Source organism: Coccomyxa subellipsoidea (genome assembly GCF_000258705.1).
Source record: "Coccomyxa subellipsoidea C-169, whole genome shotgun sequence".
Taxonomy (NCBI): Eukaryota; Viridiplantae; Chlorophyta; class Trebouxiophyceae; family Coccomyxaceae; genus Coccomyxa; species Coccomyxa subellipsoidea.
In genome coordinates this window covers 524,004-540,736 of record NW_005178034.1, presented here as the reverse complement: position 1 = coordinate 540,736, position 16,733 = coordinate 524,004, and the positions used below count along the sequence as shown (strand labels likewise).

Below are 16,733 nucleotides of genomic sequence, written 5' to 3'. Positions count from 1 at the left end.
ATCGGGCTCGAAATACTGCAAACTCCAAGAAGCAACACTAAAATCTCCAAGCAACGCATCATCTGGTGGTATATTACCTGACAAATCTCACGCACGACCAACCATCAAGGATCTACTGACCGAAAAGGTGAGCATCGAGCTTGCCCCAGGCATTGCCCTTCCCGCCTTCACACATCCTACCTTCTCTACCTTCTTACGTTGAGGTGTAGACGATTATTGAGTGAAATGTCATCTTTTAAGGACTCAAAGCACGACATCGCACTGTCGCAAGGAATCTTGCGAAGGTCTGTTCAGGCCATGCCGGTACAAGCACACGCGCCTCAGCGTTGGGTATCATATCCTTGGAGCTGTTTGCTATGAGTACCTTAAGGAAACGCAGACCTCGCACCCGCGCTTACGATCGTCACCTTCACGTTGAGATGGCTTGCCTGGCACCTCTGCGCAGGCTTGCAACGGGTGTGGAGGCTTAGTCATACGGAATGAAGACACTTGCGTACGCCGGGGTCCTTCTGGCCCTGTTTGTAGCAGCAGGTGAGTTTCAAGGCGGATTCTTTCACTAATTTCACCGAGAAATTCAAGTTTTAACGAGAAATTCAGGTTTACGGTAATGCTTCGTCACCGCATCTCAACCAGAGTCACCGTAGAACACACTCCTTGAGTAAGGCAGCGTGGCGATATGCGTACAGGAGCTCGTGACTTGCAGCAAGCATCCGCTCCCGCCCCCGCAACGTCCAAGCCCATCGCCGATCTCGTCTTCGTGCTTTCTGCCGAAAAGGTGCGCCTCCTTTTTTGTCCGTCATCCTGCCCACCACGAACAAGCTCAGTGTCTTACATCTATTGTGTGGAATCAACCAAAGTCTCTTCAAGATCGCTGCACAACGTTGACTTGGTCAGACTCTCCCACTGCAGGCCAGCTTCCCTTCCTCTAGCACCCTGCAGCTCAAGGAGGTCAGCTCCACCGTCCAGTTCTATGGAGCAGGTGAGCAAAGTGCCTTTCCCCGTGCAATCACTTGCGACCAGCGCTTGTTGTGATTCCACCCTACTGCGCTGGCGCAAGTCAATTGACCCGGCACTGCGCCGCAGATCATAGCAGATATTTGATCGAGCTCAAGACCAGGTTACACTATTACTTGTCATCGTGTGGACCATGCAGAGGCAAGCCGTAGTATATCTGTTCCCATGTTCATACTAGCAGACCCCAGAAGATCTACTTGAATTGTGTCGTGACCTCATGCTCTGCAGGTGCCAGGGCCGGACTGATCTCCACCCCGGTGTTTTCCAACAGCTCGGCAGGCGCAGAGTACGTGGCCAGCAACGGCGAGTGGCTGAACGTGCCTGACGCCGTTCTGTTTGCCAACAGCGGCAGCAGCAACCAAGCCATCCTTCTCTCCCTCCAAGACCCCATGTACAATGAAGATGACGAGGTGTGCCCCAAATACCTTCAATGCCCGGGTGATCACATTCCAGTTGGCTGTCTGTGCATTTGTTGCTTGCGCTCTACAAGTTGATCAGGCAGGGTGTGCGTGGCCCTTGTCTCATGCAAAGGTGCCATTTCCTGTGAGCACAAACTAGACACATGCCACAAGACTACTTGCCCTTGCCAGTGCAAAAGGGCACTGAATTCTCCATTCTGGAGTGATGGATGACTAAAGGCCCTGTGTCAAATCCCTGTGCAGACCGTGACCTTCAGCATCGCCGTGCTGCCTGCGGACGAGGCCGCACTCAAGACGGCGCGCGGCGTGACCAACGAGCTTGTGATGGAGCACGCCAACAACGTGGGCACCCCCCTGACCGAGGCGGTGCAGCCGGGTGCGGTGTGGAAGGACGTGGCGCTCTTCATCGACCAGAACCGCGAGTCCCTCAAGCCCATCGCTGAGACCAAGACCTGGTGGTGGTGAGCTGCTTTGCATCCTCTCCCCTGGATCATTTCCCCCTGCTTATAAACCCTGGCAGACGCACCTTGCCTCTAGCAGGAAAGTGTTTATAAGAACACTAAGAAACCCCGCTGCCCGGAGGACATGTGAAAAGCTTCACCTGTGCGGTTGCTTGCTTGCTAGCCGCAGTGGTTTCAAGCGCATCTTCTCTGCTTTGTCTTTCCTAGTTCTTGTTCTCTGCAGCGGCAACTGTAATGCAGCCAGTACAGTACTTGGGCTTTGTGCAAGTGCACCCTCTGCCAGATATGTCTATTTGCTCATGAGCGCTCAAGGCCAGTGTAGCTTGCTTTTGTACTTGTTGTCAGCAGGCGAAAATAAGGAGAACTACTTGTAGAACTAGTTTATTTTTGTTAATCCCCCTGTTGTCAGGGGACCATCACGGTGCACACAGCCTTTCTGTGTTGCCGCTCAAGCGTGCGCTTGATCGGCAGATCCGGTGTGGAAAGCAGGAATACTTCAATTTCTCTCATTTACTTGTCTACCTTCTTCTGATGAGCACTGTGCCTAATCAGGTGGGGCCCTGGCTGGGGCGGGGGCTGGGGCGGCCGCGGATATAACCGCGGCTGGGGCGGCTGGGGCTGGGGCAAGTGAGTCACCTGCCAGCATGACAAATGACTCATCTGCCAGCTCAGCTGCGGTTATGGCTGGGGCTCCGGGCATGTGAGCACTTGACTGCTGCTGTGGTGCAAGCTGCTGACAAAGCTGTGGACCAAACAGTGCAAGCTTCAGAGCAAGGCAAACTCCCAAGATGGACTCAGCACTGCAAGCATCAAGCGAAAGGCAAATACTCAAGAATATGGACAATAAAGCTCTGAAGGGCTGACCCAAATCCATGCGGATAGATTTGATGTAGGGTAGATTTTGTTTGCAGGGCATGCGGCAAGTAGACTGTAGGATTTGACATCTGTAAATTCGTGTATTTTATTACTTGAGGAACCTTCAAGACAACCAAGGCTACCAAGACAAGAACCAGGAAGATCGTATGAACTTAAGAGTTGAAGGTCAGGTTCATGAAGTGGAACAAGGTGATGTGATGTATGGTGTCAGCGCCCACACAAGGCCCAGTTCGTCCAGGAGAAATTACAATTTTGTTCGAATCCATTCTGGTGTTTAAAGCCATTCAAGAAACAGAAAATGATGAGTCTTTACTGGCCGTGCGCAGATGAACACATTGCTGGATTTCAGACAGGTTTTGATTGTAATGATTTGATTTGAAACCCACATCTACACTGCTGCTCACGCGGCACTAGAGCTGTGCCTGGGGGACTTGCATGCATGCTTCTAGCTAGAGCTCTTACTGTGCCAATCTGGGTACATGCCCTTACATCAGGCTGCGAACAGTCTGGGGCCACACAGGAAGAAATGAGCGGTTAGGAAACGCGTTACTGACTCTGGCTCAAGCTTGCAGCACAAACACGAATCTTAGTTGGGCTGTAGTTCTGCTCTGTAGTCTGAACAAATCGGTGGCCTCAACATGCAACAGTCCAGCAATCCCCTCAGGCCAAATCATAAACGGTGATACTGAACTGATTTTGGCTAGCTAAATCTAACGTGCACTCCTGAGCCAGAGGAGATGAATGCCGTCAGTTGTGCTATCACAGTCTCTGACTGTCAAACACGGCGGTTGGCAGTATGTCTGCAAGCATTTATCTACAAGAAGGACCCTCGTGTGTCCCAGATGCGTGTGTGCCCAGAAAGGCCAGCATGCAGCCCACGGCTTCTGTGCATGGCACACTGCATGCAGAATACTTGAGCTCTCACCACCAAGAATGGTACTATTCCCAGGGCATGAGTAATCACTGACATTGCCCTCTGGTAACTTCAGGCGTTTGCCGCGCAATCTGCAACATGCGGTGCGCTGCATAGCATTGACATACCAGAAAAGGGTGCATGTTCCTCTCTGCATGACACGTCCAAGCGTAGCCAGCATGCTTCCTGGCCATTGCCTCGCATGGGATGTCACTTATTGCAAGATGCCCACAACCACAGAACCAGAAAGTCAATTCCGCCCAATGCACCGGCCGGTGGTCCACCAGTAGATGAATCTCAGGTGGTCGTCACAGGCTTTTGATGTTCATTTTGCTACGTGCAGACAGTGCTTAGGGCTGCCCAGCCTGTCAAAAGACTTCTGGGATACCCCGTCTGATAGAATATTTGTGGGAATCTTTGGATGCTTGCGCACCATGCGAACCCAAAATCTTTGGCTTCCCCGCCCCTTCCGCCCAACATTACGTACAGGATGAAAGAGGTTTACGAGACGGCCGATATGAAGCTTCACGAGCCGTTCATTCAAACATGACGACACACTTCCACTGATCTACTGATCTTGAGCTAGCTGGCGGTATAGAACACCTGATTTGCAGACTCAAGGCATCTCCACACGCGCCACCGCGAAACAACTCACCACTGCAGGTATTGCTCCATGCTAGGTGTTGCTCCATGCCGTGCGTTTCCTACCATTGCTGGGCCGGTAGAGCTAGCTTTTTACCCCATCCACCACATACTGGTGGTAATTTCATCTCTTTGAGCTGCCTTTTGAGCTCCAAAGAGCCGGTAGAGCAGTTATTCAGCACAGCTGTGTGTGTCTCTACCGTGCCAATCGTTTCATGACAATGCAGAGCAGCAGCGCTGCCGGAGGAGCTGCATTTGAGCCAAGATGAGTTCAAAAATGGCTTTGTTGACGTTTGCGGTACTCTTCGTCGCTGCTGGTGAGTGTCGTACAACTTCGAAACTGAATCAGAAGCTGATTGACCGTTTCTAATGCGCCGTTTCTTTGGGAGAGTGTCTTTCACTAGCGCTGATTTAGACTTGAGCAGTTACACCAAACTTTAGTGGGGCATTTACGAGCGGGCTTGGGCGCGCTTTGCAGCGATCTGGAGTAGCATCGGAACGGACGTGCTTTGTCACGCCATGCTTTCCTAGTCACCGTTTCTTGTGGGAGTGCCTGTTTGTACTTAAAAATGTGTGATGGCAGTAGTGTAGGGGTCTCTAAAGCTATTCAGGACGTGGTGCTTGCCATTTCGCTGTTTTTCTATGGAGCTTCAACGGTCGTAATGGGCGCAGGTGCACGCAACTTGCAGCAGGCTCCCGCCGCCGCGCCAGCCTCCAGTGGCAAGCCCGTGGCGGATCTTCTCTTCGTTTTGTCTGCTGATAGCGTGAGTGTGCCCCCCTTGCCAGCTTACCCGAGGACAAGTCTAGAGCACGGGCCCATGACTTCCAAGGTTTTGGCCGCCTCAGCAGATGCCTTCAGCAGGATTGTTGCCCAGTCGATGACTGACATGATGGGTCGTTGGGACTGCGCAGGCATCATTCACAAGCCCAACAACCTTGCAGCTCGAGGGAGCAACATCGTCCGTTCAGTTCTATGGATCAGGTACGCCCGCCGCCGTTGCTTACTTTCGACCTGCGAGTAGAGCTCCGTCATACTGGATATATCCTTGTACGCCAGTTTTCGGATGCAGACATATCGGTCGCATCGTGTCCCAGCTATTCAGAGCACCTGGCGTCTGGTAATGTTTTGCAGGGGCCCGCTGATAAGAGCATGGCAGGCTGACATTGCTATGCTGTGCTCCTGCAACAGGCGCGCGCGCAGGAGTCATCCTGACCCCTAAGTTCCTCAACTCCAGCGCGGGAGCAACCTATGTGGCTGCAGATGGCAGCTGGCTGGATGCACCAGATGCTGCTCTGCATGGCACTTTCAACGGCTCGCACAGGGCCGTACTGCTGTCTCTCTCAAGCCCGCAGTATGATCCTGCAACATGGGTACGCCTGTATCCGGCAGTTTTTTACTGTTGCTCAGGTGCATGGCTGAATATTAACAGGGTACAGCTGCCTGAGATAGTTTGCATTAGCGGGAACTGCCACTGTTGATCACATGCAAGGGAACTTTCTGGCATCGCAACGCATGCAAATCTGCGATCGGTGCTGTCTTGCATTGATTGAGGATAATTTGTGCTGCTCCTGCCTCTGCGCGTAGATGTGTACCCCTAAGGTACTACCTTATGCTTGGGTAGTAGATTTGCTTTGAAAATATACAAATTTAGTTTAGGCTTGCTGAGATGTGCATTTGCATGCATGCAGACTGCCACCTTTAATGTGAAAGTGCTGGAGGCTGCTGAGAGCGGCCTGCGCGTCTCCAAGGGCGTTGTCAACGAGCTTGTGGCTGAGTCAGCCGCCGGCAGCGGACAGATCATCCCTGTGATCCAGGCACGCACTCATTTAATTTGCTGGTAAAAATGGTGTAGGGGATTCTTCCTTCTCAAAATCTTAATTTGCCTCTGCGCTCAGCCCAACTACTGAAAATGTCTTGAACAATCTGGTTTGCTTGGGCAGCGAGCTCTACTGGGTTTCATGCTGCCAGTCTAGCAGGTCAAGCAGAGCCTGCAATTGGGGCATCTTTCTGGGCGCATGTTGTGTGATCACCAGATGCCGCCGCAGAGATACCGGACATCATGCTATCTGTACCACCTAGCTGCAGTTCGAGAGGGGCAGCAGCATGGATGTGTTTCCAGGGGCGTGTCATGCTGAGGGGTGTGTCTGTCTGGGTAATACAGGAGGGATCGGTGTTGACAGACGTGGCGCTGTTCATTGACCAGAACAAGGATTCGCTGCAGCCCATCGCCGAGACCAAGGTCTGGTGGTGGTGGTGGGGACGGTGAGTGCCATCAAATTGTTCTGCCCTTCAAGTTTCTGAAGTTCTCTGCCATATCCAAATTTACTCTATGGAACATTCCCCTTTTGGGGCTTGTTTCCAGTGAACTCAGCAATCGACTGAAATTTTGTTGCGTAAAAGTCCCTGGTAGTGTCCTGCATGGAAGGATGTGCAAGCCTGTGTCTGATGCATCAGGCTTTCTGCCTTGAGATTACAGAATTTTGCCCGCCAGATACAATCGCCCTGTGATACTGCCCTGCATGCCTGCTGATGCTGCTCTGCAGCTTAACAGGGCTGTCGGCCCTTTACGAGGCATTTGTGGACTCTTTTTCTGATACTCATGAGGAGTTCAGAGCGAATTTCGCACTCATGCGGCTGTCATGCCTATTGTGGTATATCTTGTGGGGGTGAGGCAAAGTTGAGAGGGTACATTTGGTGTTGTGTGCAGGCCCACCTACTACTATCCGTACTACGGGAATGGCTGCGGATATTACGGGTGCGGCTGGGGCTGGGGCAAGTGATTATATGCCAGCTCAGGTATTACATCACCTGCCAGCTCAGCAAGTGAGTCACCAGCCAGCTCAGCCGTGAGGGCTGCCCAACCCACCAAATGCTAGCAGCAATACGGCCTTGCAACAGGCAGCAAGTTGGGCAAGTGCAAGAAGTAATCTCTGTAAGGGTGCAATTCTATCGCTAGAAATCTGCAGGGAGTCGAAGCAATTGAATTCCTGCATTGGGAAGGCTGGCTGCCCTCGGTGCTTGGCACTGTATTCAAGGCCCCACGATGGTCAAGAAGTGGCTTCATCAGTAGATTTTGCCTCAGAAGCTTGCGATGCCTATCTGACAGGCGGGATGAATGAAAGCCTGCACTTTGATGTGTGTGTGCCTTGCGCCACCTGTGCAAAAGAAGTGTGGCGTGCATTGCAGCAGCGCAGGTCAAGAAGTAAATTCAGAAAGCAGCACTGGTTGCTGTTGACGCCGTTGCACAATCTTGCAACGCCTCAAGCCTTTGCAATGGGACATAGTCTTTGGACATGCCTGATGTTGTTTTATTTAATTTATGTGAGTGGTGTTATATGCTGCGAGAGCATTTCATTCAAAAGCCAGGATGCCTAGCGTGCTTTCCTTTGCATTCTTCCTGCGACAAGGAATGATGAGCGATGGGACTTTTTCCGCTGCTTTGGCCAACTGTGGCATGTCGACTGATTGACAGGTTTTCCAGTGTGTAATATTTAATTTATCAACTCCGTAGACTGATCATTCCCGCGCATGGCACATTCCTGCAGCCGCCAAAGACAGCGGACGTTCAACCACTCACCTAAATCACCTCTTTTTCTTCAGTGCACACTATTGTGATAAGAAGTCATGGCATTACAGATGCACACGTGGATATAAATTGACAGGGACACCTCGCTAAAACAGTCATTGTCTGGTGTAGCGGGTGCGCTGTGCACCTTCAACAAACTTGGTATTGGCAAGACAAATATCATTCTCAGCCCCGCACACACCCTCAAAACAGCCATCTCAAAACATCATCATGCAATTGGGCTTCTGCACTGGCAGGTGCAATCATCAATGAGCAATACAATTTCAGCAGCTGCATCACAAGCTCACAGGCATTCCATCCCAGCCACAGTGGGAATCATTCATTCCCTGCTTGATAGATTTCTAAATTTGAAACCTCCCTCATTCGCCCTAAATACCCACGTCGTTTCTACTTTCATTGCCCCTACAAAACTGGTGTCGTTGGTTCATTGACAGCACAATGCAGTTCCTCTGGTGGGGCCAGTCAATGCCTCCATTCTGTTGATCCCTGGTGTCATTAATCCAACTGGCATTTGTCAGGAGTTGCCTGGTTTGAGCATGTCAAGGGACGGCCTTCAACCACTATATCATGGAGACACGATGAATGCCACGACAGCCCCGTTCTACCTCTTGCTCTTCAGCAGCAGCGAAATCCGCCGCACAGATCACAGTTAGACTTCTGTCAGGCTTGTCTATATTGTGCAGACCCGGCCTCACAGCTACATGTCACAGCCCCAATGCCGACTCTTCCGCAGCATGGCTCTGTTCTGTCCTGCAGAACAGACCATCTGCCTGACCCATGACTGAAGCTGCTGCATCCCTTGATAAAGGCTGCAGGGATTCTTGAAAGCCACCTGGTGCTTTAGACCTGTCAATCCCATCTTCCAGCATTTGAAGCCCCGACGCCCACTGTGATTGTCGTTCCCCTTGTGTTGCTTGAAGCCCCCACAGGAGCCTGCGCTACATTCTTCCAGGGCAGGAAAGCCCACAATTTTGTCTTGAAGCTCAATACAAGCTGCACTCTCTGGCAGGGCATAAGGAGCTCACAAGTTTTGACTTGAAGGGGGCTGCTCAGTCTTGCTTGACGCCTTCCACAGCCTCGGGCATGTTGTAGATGGAGTAGAGGAAGGCTGTGCTCCAGGCCGTCAGCAGCACCGGGCCGATGGGGCCAGCGTTGCCTGCACAACACAGAGTTTTGGCATAGTGAATAAACTTGGGGTGGCACTCATCTGACGGGCAATGGCCAATGCACAGCAGCCATCGCCCACCAGATGAGATGAAGTCTCGTCTTGAAAGATTTGTGATTTGATCCCAATTTAAATGAGGAAGGGTGCTGTGCAGTGTTTGCTCTCACAAGGTTCTCTCTGAAGAACTCATCAGGAGTTGCTGAACAGATGGACTATACAGGGCCCTCCTGCCGGTGCTGATATTTCCAACCCTTCAGGGCAAGATCTGCAAAATCCACTGCCAAGCGAATGCAGGTGACTCGACAGAGGGGAGGCACCTGTGAGGGCGGCCGTGGTCAGCACGATGACGTGGACGAAGGCAACGATGAAGAGGATGGAGTTCTGGATGAAGTGAGTCAGCGTCGCCAGCTGGCGCGCATCCGCCGTGCTCTGCACGCACCCAACAATGCACCCCTCACAAACACCCCTTGCAAAGACACCCCTCAAGCCTCACATGACGTTCTGCAGTTTCATGTGTGTCTCTACAAATGGCATGCAGTCCTGAGCATCATGTAGAGCTCTGCAGCTTCATGTAGGAGCTCTGACAATGGCATGCAGGCTCACACTGACCCTCACAGCATTGCAAAGACCCATGAAGGCATATTTGGATCTGCTTGGAGTCTGGAGACAGATATGCAAACAGTGGTATTTCAAACTCTCAGTATATGATGTGATCCAAGCAAGGGATAAACGCACACATGGCACATGCACAGGATAAGGAGGGTGCAGGCTTCTGAGGAATCTGTGATGCATGCATGCGGACGAATGTGGGCAAAGGTTGCACCTTGAGGTTGTAGGTGGCCACTGGCACGATGATGTGCGCGCTGGCCGCAACCAGCTCCCACAGCAGGACTGCAACCTGACTAGGCACCCGGTTGGTCGCCGCCTGCATGCATGCAAATTTACAACTCAGTCTCAGTTATGCAGGCGTCTTTGTGTGACATGCTTCTTCTACAGGGGCATTTCAAGCCCTGGCACACTGATGCAGTGCTAACAGCAAAGTCAGACTTCCAAAGGACGAGCTTTCCCTGCCAAGAGGGCAAGGTGCGCCTGCAGAGTAGCTGCAGGCGAAGGCAGACAGTATAATCATGTTCACATTTTGTACAAATCCTTGTACAGATCCTTCCAGATGCATGACCATTGTTGGTTTAAGAGTACCACTCCTACTCGAAGCGATGGCAGCATTCAGCCATCACCCACGTCGGCTCTTTCATGCTTCGAGCATGACCCTGTGTCGAGGCATGGCATGAAAGGCATGGGATTCTATGTTTTGGTAGAACACTATTGGTAGGGTAGGAGAAAGGACACGGGGGCCACCTTGAGGGTCTCCGAAGGGAAGAGCAGGATGAGGACCCCTTCCACGAAGAAGAAGGTTGCGTATGCGAGGTAGATGCCTCCGCGGCGGGTGCGCACGTTGCGGCTGTCCGACGCGATGTCGCACAGCACGCCCGCCGGATTCTGCTGCGCCAGCACCGGCCCCGTGGCCGCCAGCGTGTTTGCCAGCACCGCGCCCCACGCCCTGCGCAGGATTAGGACAGTCTCGCATGTTGTAGAAGCTCGATTGCAGTGCAAGAACAGAATTTAAGTCCAAGCTCTGCTCTGTCGGCAAACTGATTGCAGTGTTGGATCAATGTGTTTGCGGCAACCCTCTCAGGGCATCCCCAGTTTGAATTACCGGAACCTGAAGAAAGGTTAGATCTATCACTCAGACTCCTTCACAACCATCTGCCCCCTGGACATCCTCATTAAATAAGTGTGTTGGCCACAGCACAGGATTTTTTGGGAGTTGCAGAGCTGCTTGCCTTACCGAGGCTGGTACCCAAGATGGTCGAATGAAGCAATCTTGTGTGGAGCAAGAGAGGAACAGGGCAGATCAGGGCAATGATGGGTGGCGGCTCACATGAGGGCGGTGCGCTGGAAGAGGCCCTGGTTGAGCAGGGAGAGGATGAGGGACAGCGCCGCCCATGCAGCCAAGCCCAGGTTCAGCCTCGCGTACACCTTGGCATTCAGCACATTCGCTGCCGCGGCTCTCTGCGCGAAAACAAGCCCATGCACGCTCACAGTCCCTCACTTGCAGCAGCACAATGAGAAGAGAGTTGCCTGGCTGTTGTGACGAAACAGAGGTACCATCCACCACGATCACACACAGGTATTTTCTATTACAAGCTCCATGGGAAGGTGACTTGACAACAGAAAGTTGATGTCAGGTCATGTACGCTCAGTGCAAAGCTGCATGCAAGTGCTTGAAGCAAACTGGGGTCTTTAAGCCCTCTGATTGCTGCATGCATGCGGGGACAGGACCACATGAAAGGACAGCCTTGTGACGTATCTTGCATGATGCGTGTAACACATGAAGTTCTAAGGGCAGGCCAGAAAATGCACGCCTGCAGGAGGTACGAAGCCAGAGAGGCGCCGAGGAGGGCAGCCCCAATGATGCCCAACTCCACCAAGTAGACTGGGTCCAGCTTGTATTCTGGGATGCCCATGAATGACTGGGGGCGCAGGGAAATCTCTGGGATCTCCCCACGCTTCACCTGTGATGAGGTCACACCAGTCATATTACACCGCTTCCAGCCAAAGTAGGGCCCCTCTGATTCAGTGCCTGACTCTGATTTTCAAGGTGAGCGCCGTGCCTCACATGCAGTCACTCGGTCACATTGCATCGCATCGAGCTAGGACTCATCCAATGACTCTGATTCTGGAAGTCAGCCCCCAGCATGACATGCAAGCACTTGGAAATATCTTTGCCACACTTACAGAGCAAACTGCCAGAAGTGCTGCATCATAGAAGGGCAATAACCGAAATTGTTACTGATATGTATATCACCTGCTCCGCTGCATCCTTCATGGCGTTTTTGGTGGACTCCCCTGGCTGCAGCACGCCGTTGCCAAATGCCAGGTACGCCACCTGAGACACAATTGTGAAAGAGTCATATATCTAACAATACTGAGACGATCTGCTTACCACATGCTCCCTTGGTAGCAGAGTGTCCATTTTGTGTTGGCCATTTGCTTAGCTTAGACGAAGTTTTCATGTGTGCACTTACACCAGGTACTTGAGGCTGCACGGTAGGCAGACATGCATGAAGTGCCTGAAAATTGGCAAGCACTTGCACATGAACCTGCACATGCTGCATCAAGGGCCATGCATGCGTCAGCTGAGGCTTGACAGGGAGCACCTTCTCAGGGAAGGCCAGGATTGAGGCGCCCAGGAGTGCAGTGGTGAGACTGACACTGGCATAGGCAAGGGCCACCCTCTTGTTCCGCGCATCATCTGAAGTCGTTGCCCTCCGTGCCTGCGAGCAATGCACAGCACCACTGAGCCTTGGTTTTCCACGGAGCTTCCGGCCAATGACTGGTCCTGTTGTGCGCTGACTATTTGCCTAAAAGCCGGCGAAGAATGCCGCCGGAACGTTGGCTGGGATGTAGCACATTATGCAAGACATGCTGTAATACTGATCCTGGAAAGGACTGAAAGCTGCTGACGTGCAAGGGACAGTGAAGAGACAATGCATGCAAAGGCAACCTCGTCTTTGTATGAGCCGTGACCCCCGCGCCACTTCTTGGGATCGATCTTGTCAGATTCAAGACTTTCCTCTGACTCCTCACGCTCGCTCTTCTCCCGTTGCTGAGAGCAAGGACAGATAACAGGTCACAGGTCATTTTTCTATCCTTCAGGGCACAAAAGTGGTCGGGAAGGGATGCGATGCTGGACGGAGCAGTGCAAATACCTCGCTAGCTTCTGCCGCCATGATGTACCTTCTTCCTTTCCCTGCATCCACTAAACCACGTCAAACGCATTGCAGGTGCAGGTGGATCGCGGCGGATCACACATGCGTCAGGACAGATTGTTCGGTAAGTGCAGACCACGTCAATGCAAATTGTTTTGCAGGAATATCATGATGCACAAACATATTAATCGGACTGATCACTGCTCGATCTGGATTTCGGACGACGGAAGCCAACCTTGTCACTCACAGCCAACTGATCTGCTAAACTATACGACTGCGACACGCAAAGCTCGCGCAGCAAAACAGATTGGTGATGCCGTAGCCTTCGCAAACTTTCAACCAAAATCGGCAGAGGCACGATTGCGTCCTCGAGGAACAACACTCATCTATTTTTGGACAATTGAGTTTTTTGTGGACCCCTAGCTAGGGGCCTGCTCGAGGGGAAAGCCCTTGAACGAACCCTTAAATCTAATCATCGGATCAAGGCCCGTTTGACTGGAGTTCTTGGTGTGTGAATAGGAACTAGATTCACTGAATCCTGAAAAGCACTCCTGCGAGCAAGCCAGTCCTTGACGCAGAGCTTAAAACAGAGTCTGCCTCGAATACTATTGTATCGATCACTTTCATCATTGGTCCAAAATGGCAGATGAACTGAACTAATTACAGCAGAAATTCGAGTAAAAATATGAATCTTCTACACAGGAACTTGAATCCTTGCAATGGTACATTTCTGAGCCACTCTCATCATTGTCACTTGGTGAGTCATAGTACAAGGAAGGCATTCCACAAAAGCAGCCACACACAGCGACAGCCATGGTCGCTAAGCAACAGCACTAGAAGGTGAGCAAGCTGTCGCTTAGCAATGCTTCAAGGGAGTCTACTTTCGTCATGATTCTAAATAGTGATGCCATGCAGGAGGGCCCCCTGTCTACATGCTTCTGATGACAACTCAGAGAGTGAGACGAGCAAGGTAATCACCATCTCCTGTCTTCAGTCACCCTCTGGCTGCCTGCAGGATCCTCTCAATACAAATTGGACGCATGCACTCTTTCATGCCATGCGCAGGCACCAGCGAGCACAGAGGAGCCACGGCAGGACAGGAACCTGCAGCTGCCCAGTGAGGTCATTCAGCGGCTCAGAAACGTCATCTTTGGCTTTGACTTTTTTGTGACCAAAGTGGAGAACTACCAGGCCAATGGTGTCATCTTCAAAGGCAACCTCAGAGGCAATCCAGCCACCGCATATGACCGCATTGCTGCCCGCTTGAAGGTACTCCCTGTGTGGCTATGACACCTTGCAAGTCTCCATAGTTGCTCCAGCTGCTTAGATGCAACGAAAGTACAACCAAGGACAATTGATTGGCCGTGTGCTGGTGCTGCAATATTCCACATGACCCATTATCACATCAAGGAACGCTCCCTGTCTACTGCCAGTTGACTCTACCTCCTCGAGCTGCTTAGCACAACTGTGTGACTGCAGTCACTGAAATTCTCATCTGACATGGCAGTGATTCATGCATGCGCACTGCCACAGGGTGAGCTTGGGGAGGAGTATGTGCTGTACCTGCTGGAAGACCAGGAAGAGCAGCCAGTGGCTGTCATCTTGCCCAAGGACGCGGCAGAGCAGCCACTGCCTGCCACACAAGAGGTGCTCATCTCTATCAACTTTTTCAATGTAATTGCAGGCTTTTCCTGCCAGAGGCAAGGTGCGTCTGCAGACAAGCTGCAGTAAGAGGCTACCCCTTGCAAACTCGCCAGATCCGAGCAAGCCCAACCAACCTTGGGCATGGTGCTCGGTATTGATACCTGCCCCAGCCAGCCGGGGCCGCTATTTACATTTATCACAAATTCTGCTTGGTGCTATTATCCACATGTGGGGATGCCTTGACGGGGAGTATGGCCAGGAATGATAAACAAGTTGTGCTTGGTTGCAGGCCCTGTTGAGCGCTGCATTTGGCCTTGCAACTCTGGTGACCCTCCTCAACGCCAATGGGCTGCTGCTGCTGCAGCCTGATCAGCTTGACCTTAGCCCCGGCAGTGTCCTGTCTGCCCTGCCTGGCACTATCCTCTTCTTCCTTCTGCTCGGTATGACACAGCCACCTCTAAGCATGCTCTTTTGTGCATATAACCACCTGCATACAACGAACATGTATCCATGCATGCATGCCCAGGATGCAGAGACGCATGAAAGCCAAGCATACCAGCCTGAATCCTATATGATATGAGATGATTTGTTGTCTTTGTAGCACTCAGTGAAGCAATTCCCCTTTCTAATGCCTATTTTTCTTGGTATGCGCAGCGGCGCACGAGGCAGGTCACAGGGTGGCAGCAAAGCAGGAGGGAGTGGAGCTAGGCACCCCGCTCTTCGTGCCGGCCGGCCTGGGCTTTTTGGGCTCCTTCGGTGCGATCACATCCTTCAGGAGCACGGTGCCGGACAGGGCGACGCTGCTGCATGTGGCCGCATATGGCCCGGCGTTTGGCGCAGCCGCCTCCTTAGCCATGCTGCTTGCCGGGCTCGCGCTGTCCGCTGCCGGCGTCGGCGACGGGGAACTGCAGCCGGCCGCCTTCCAGGACAGCCTCCTCGTGGGCGTTTTAGGTTTGATTACTGCCGATGTACCTCTTTTTTGTTTTTTTTACGATTGTGGCCGTGTGCGCTTGCAATATCATGTGCAGGCTTGAGTGGAGGGCGTTTCAGCAGATTACAAGCCAGCATTGTCATTCAATGCTGTGCGTGTAGTTGCTGAGCTGTCCTCGTCTTCAAGTCTGCTCAAGACAGTGATACAAGCATGCATTTGGATGCCTTGTGATTTCATCAAGTGCGCTTGGTACAGTGGTGAGCGGTTGATGTTGCATGTGCAGGTCAGCTGTTTGTGGGGTCGAAGCTTGCACAGGGCGCCACAGTGAGTCTCAACCCGCTCCTGGCCGCAGGCTGGGCCGGCCTCCTGGCCAATGCACTCAACTGCATCCCAGTCGGTGCGCCTCAGACATTCACCCTGCCTCTAGTATCTTTGCCATCAACCATTGTCTTGCCTGTATGGGCGCTGAATCATTCAGCCTCAATGTGCCTGTCATGCGCAGATTCTTGCGTGTGCGGCGTTTTCTGCAAAGAAAGCATCAGCATATATTTTCAAGAAAGGACTACAACTGGATCATGATCCTCAGATGGGCATAGTGCATGCATGCACACCAGTACCTGGACAAGCCTGAATTGAGTGAGAAGATCAATTTGTAGGTGTGTTGGATGGCGGCAGAATAGCACATGGGCTGTGGGGCAGGAGGAATGCTGGCAGGCTGAACATCATCGGCCTCTTCCTTCTGGGAGTTACTGGCATATTCGACACGTTGTCGCTGTTCTGGGTTCTCTTTGTCATCTTTCTGCAGCGTGGGCCCATCTCCCCACAGCGGGAGGAGCTGAGTCAGCCTGAGTCTCAGCAAGACAGGGTGCTCGGCCTGTGCCTGCTGGGTCTGTCTCTGCTGGTGCTGCTGCCTTATCCTGGTGCAATCATTCCAGAGACTGTATTCTGAGAGAGACGCTGCCCTTGCATGTTAGAGAGCATTGGAGAGGTGTTGAGATTTTGAGAGATTGCTGAGGAGGAAGGTTATCCTCTGTCAGGTTCTGTGTGGTGCAAGATAATGAGGAGGTGAGAATGGTCAGTGAACTCTGTCAACCCAAAACTGGTTTAAACTATTTGTTTAATGAGTGGAAGATGTTTCTGGTGATTGGGCAAGGCACAAAGCTGCATGCTTTGGCCATTTGTAGAATGGTGCATGCATTCACAGATGAGATCAAGCATGCCCAACCATATGCAGAAAATGCCTGCAGTGATATTACATCCGTGGTACTTCATACATTCGTTCCCCATCGACATGGGGCACTACCCTCAGCT

General features: G+C 52.1%; 4 protein-coding genes across 4 annotated transcripts; 3 read left to right on the top strand and 1 right to left on the bottom strand.

Annotated features, from left to right (window-relative positions):
- Window positions 1-479: 479 nt before the first annotated feature.
- Window positions 480-2,525, top strand: COCSUDRAFT_42290 (hypothetical protein; the record flags this gene model as incomplete). Its single annotated transcript, XM_005647114.1, has 6 exons — window positions 480-531; window positions 687-775; window positions 910-979; window positions 1,243-1,424; window positions 1,677-1,894; window positions 2,447-2,525. 6 exons carry the CDS (start codon window positions 480-482, stop codon window positions 2,523-2,525), a joined length of 690 nt encoding a protein of 229 aa, XP_005647171.1.
- A 1,729-nt stretch (window positions 2,526-4,254) lies between these two features.
- On the top strand, window positions 4,255-7,827 carry COCSUDRAFT_66316 (hypothetical protein). Its single transcript, XM_005647113.1, has 8 exons — window positions 4,255-4,346; window positions 4,553-4,642; window positions 4,998-5,089; window positions 5,238-5,307; window positions 5,515-5,696; window positions 6,015-6,140; window positions 6,488-6,588; window positions 7,034-7,827. Exons 2-8 carry the CDS (start codon window positions 4,591-4,593, stop codon window positions 7,104-7,106), a joined length of 696 nt encoding a protein of 231 aa, XP_005647170.1. The 5' UTR covers window positions 4,255-4,346; window positions 4,553-4,590; the 3' UTR covers window positions 7,107-7,827.
- Window positions 7,828-8,961: 1,134 nt separating this feature from the next.
- COCSUDRAFT_63769 (hypothetical protein) lies at window positions 8,962-12,868 on the bottom strand (the record flags this gene model as incomplete). Its single annotated transcript, XM_005647112.1, has 10 exons — window positions 8,962-9,068; window positions 9,395-9,506; window positions 9,901-10,002; window positions 10,434-10,635; window positions 11,017-11,145; window positions 11,514-11,650; window positions 11,944-12,024; window positions 12,296-12,412; window positions 12,643-12,744; window positions 12,848-12,868. 10 exons carry the CDS (start codon window positions 12,866-12,868, stop codon window positions 8,962-8,964), a joined length of 1,110 nt encoding a protein of 369 aa, XP_005647169.1.
- Window positions 12,869-13,788: 920 nt separating this feature from the next.
- COCSUDRAFT_63768 (hypothetical protein) lies at window positions 13,789-16,371 on the top strand (the record flags this gene model as incomplete). Its single annotated transcript, XM_005647111.1, has 7 exons — window positions 13,789-13,803; window positions 13,913-14,116; window positions 14,381-14,494; window positions 14,781-14,931; window positions 15,146-15,442; window positions 15,706-15,819; window positions 16,079-16,371. The coding sequence occupies 7 exons, from the start codon at window positions 13,789-13,791 to the stop codon at window positions 16,369-16,371; spliced, it is 1,188 nt and encodes a 395-aa protein (XP_005647168.1).
- Window positions 16,372-16,733: the final 362 nt, after the last annotated feature.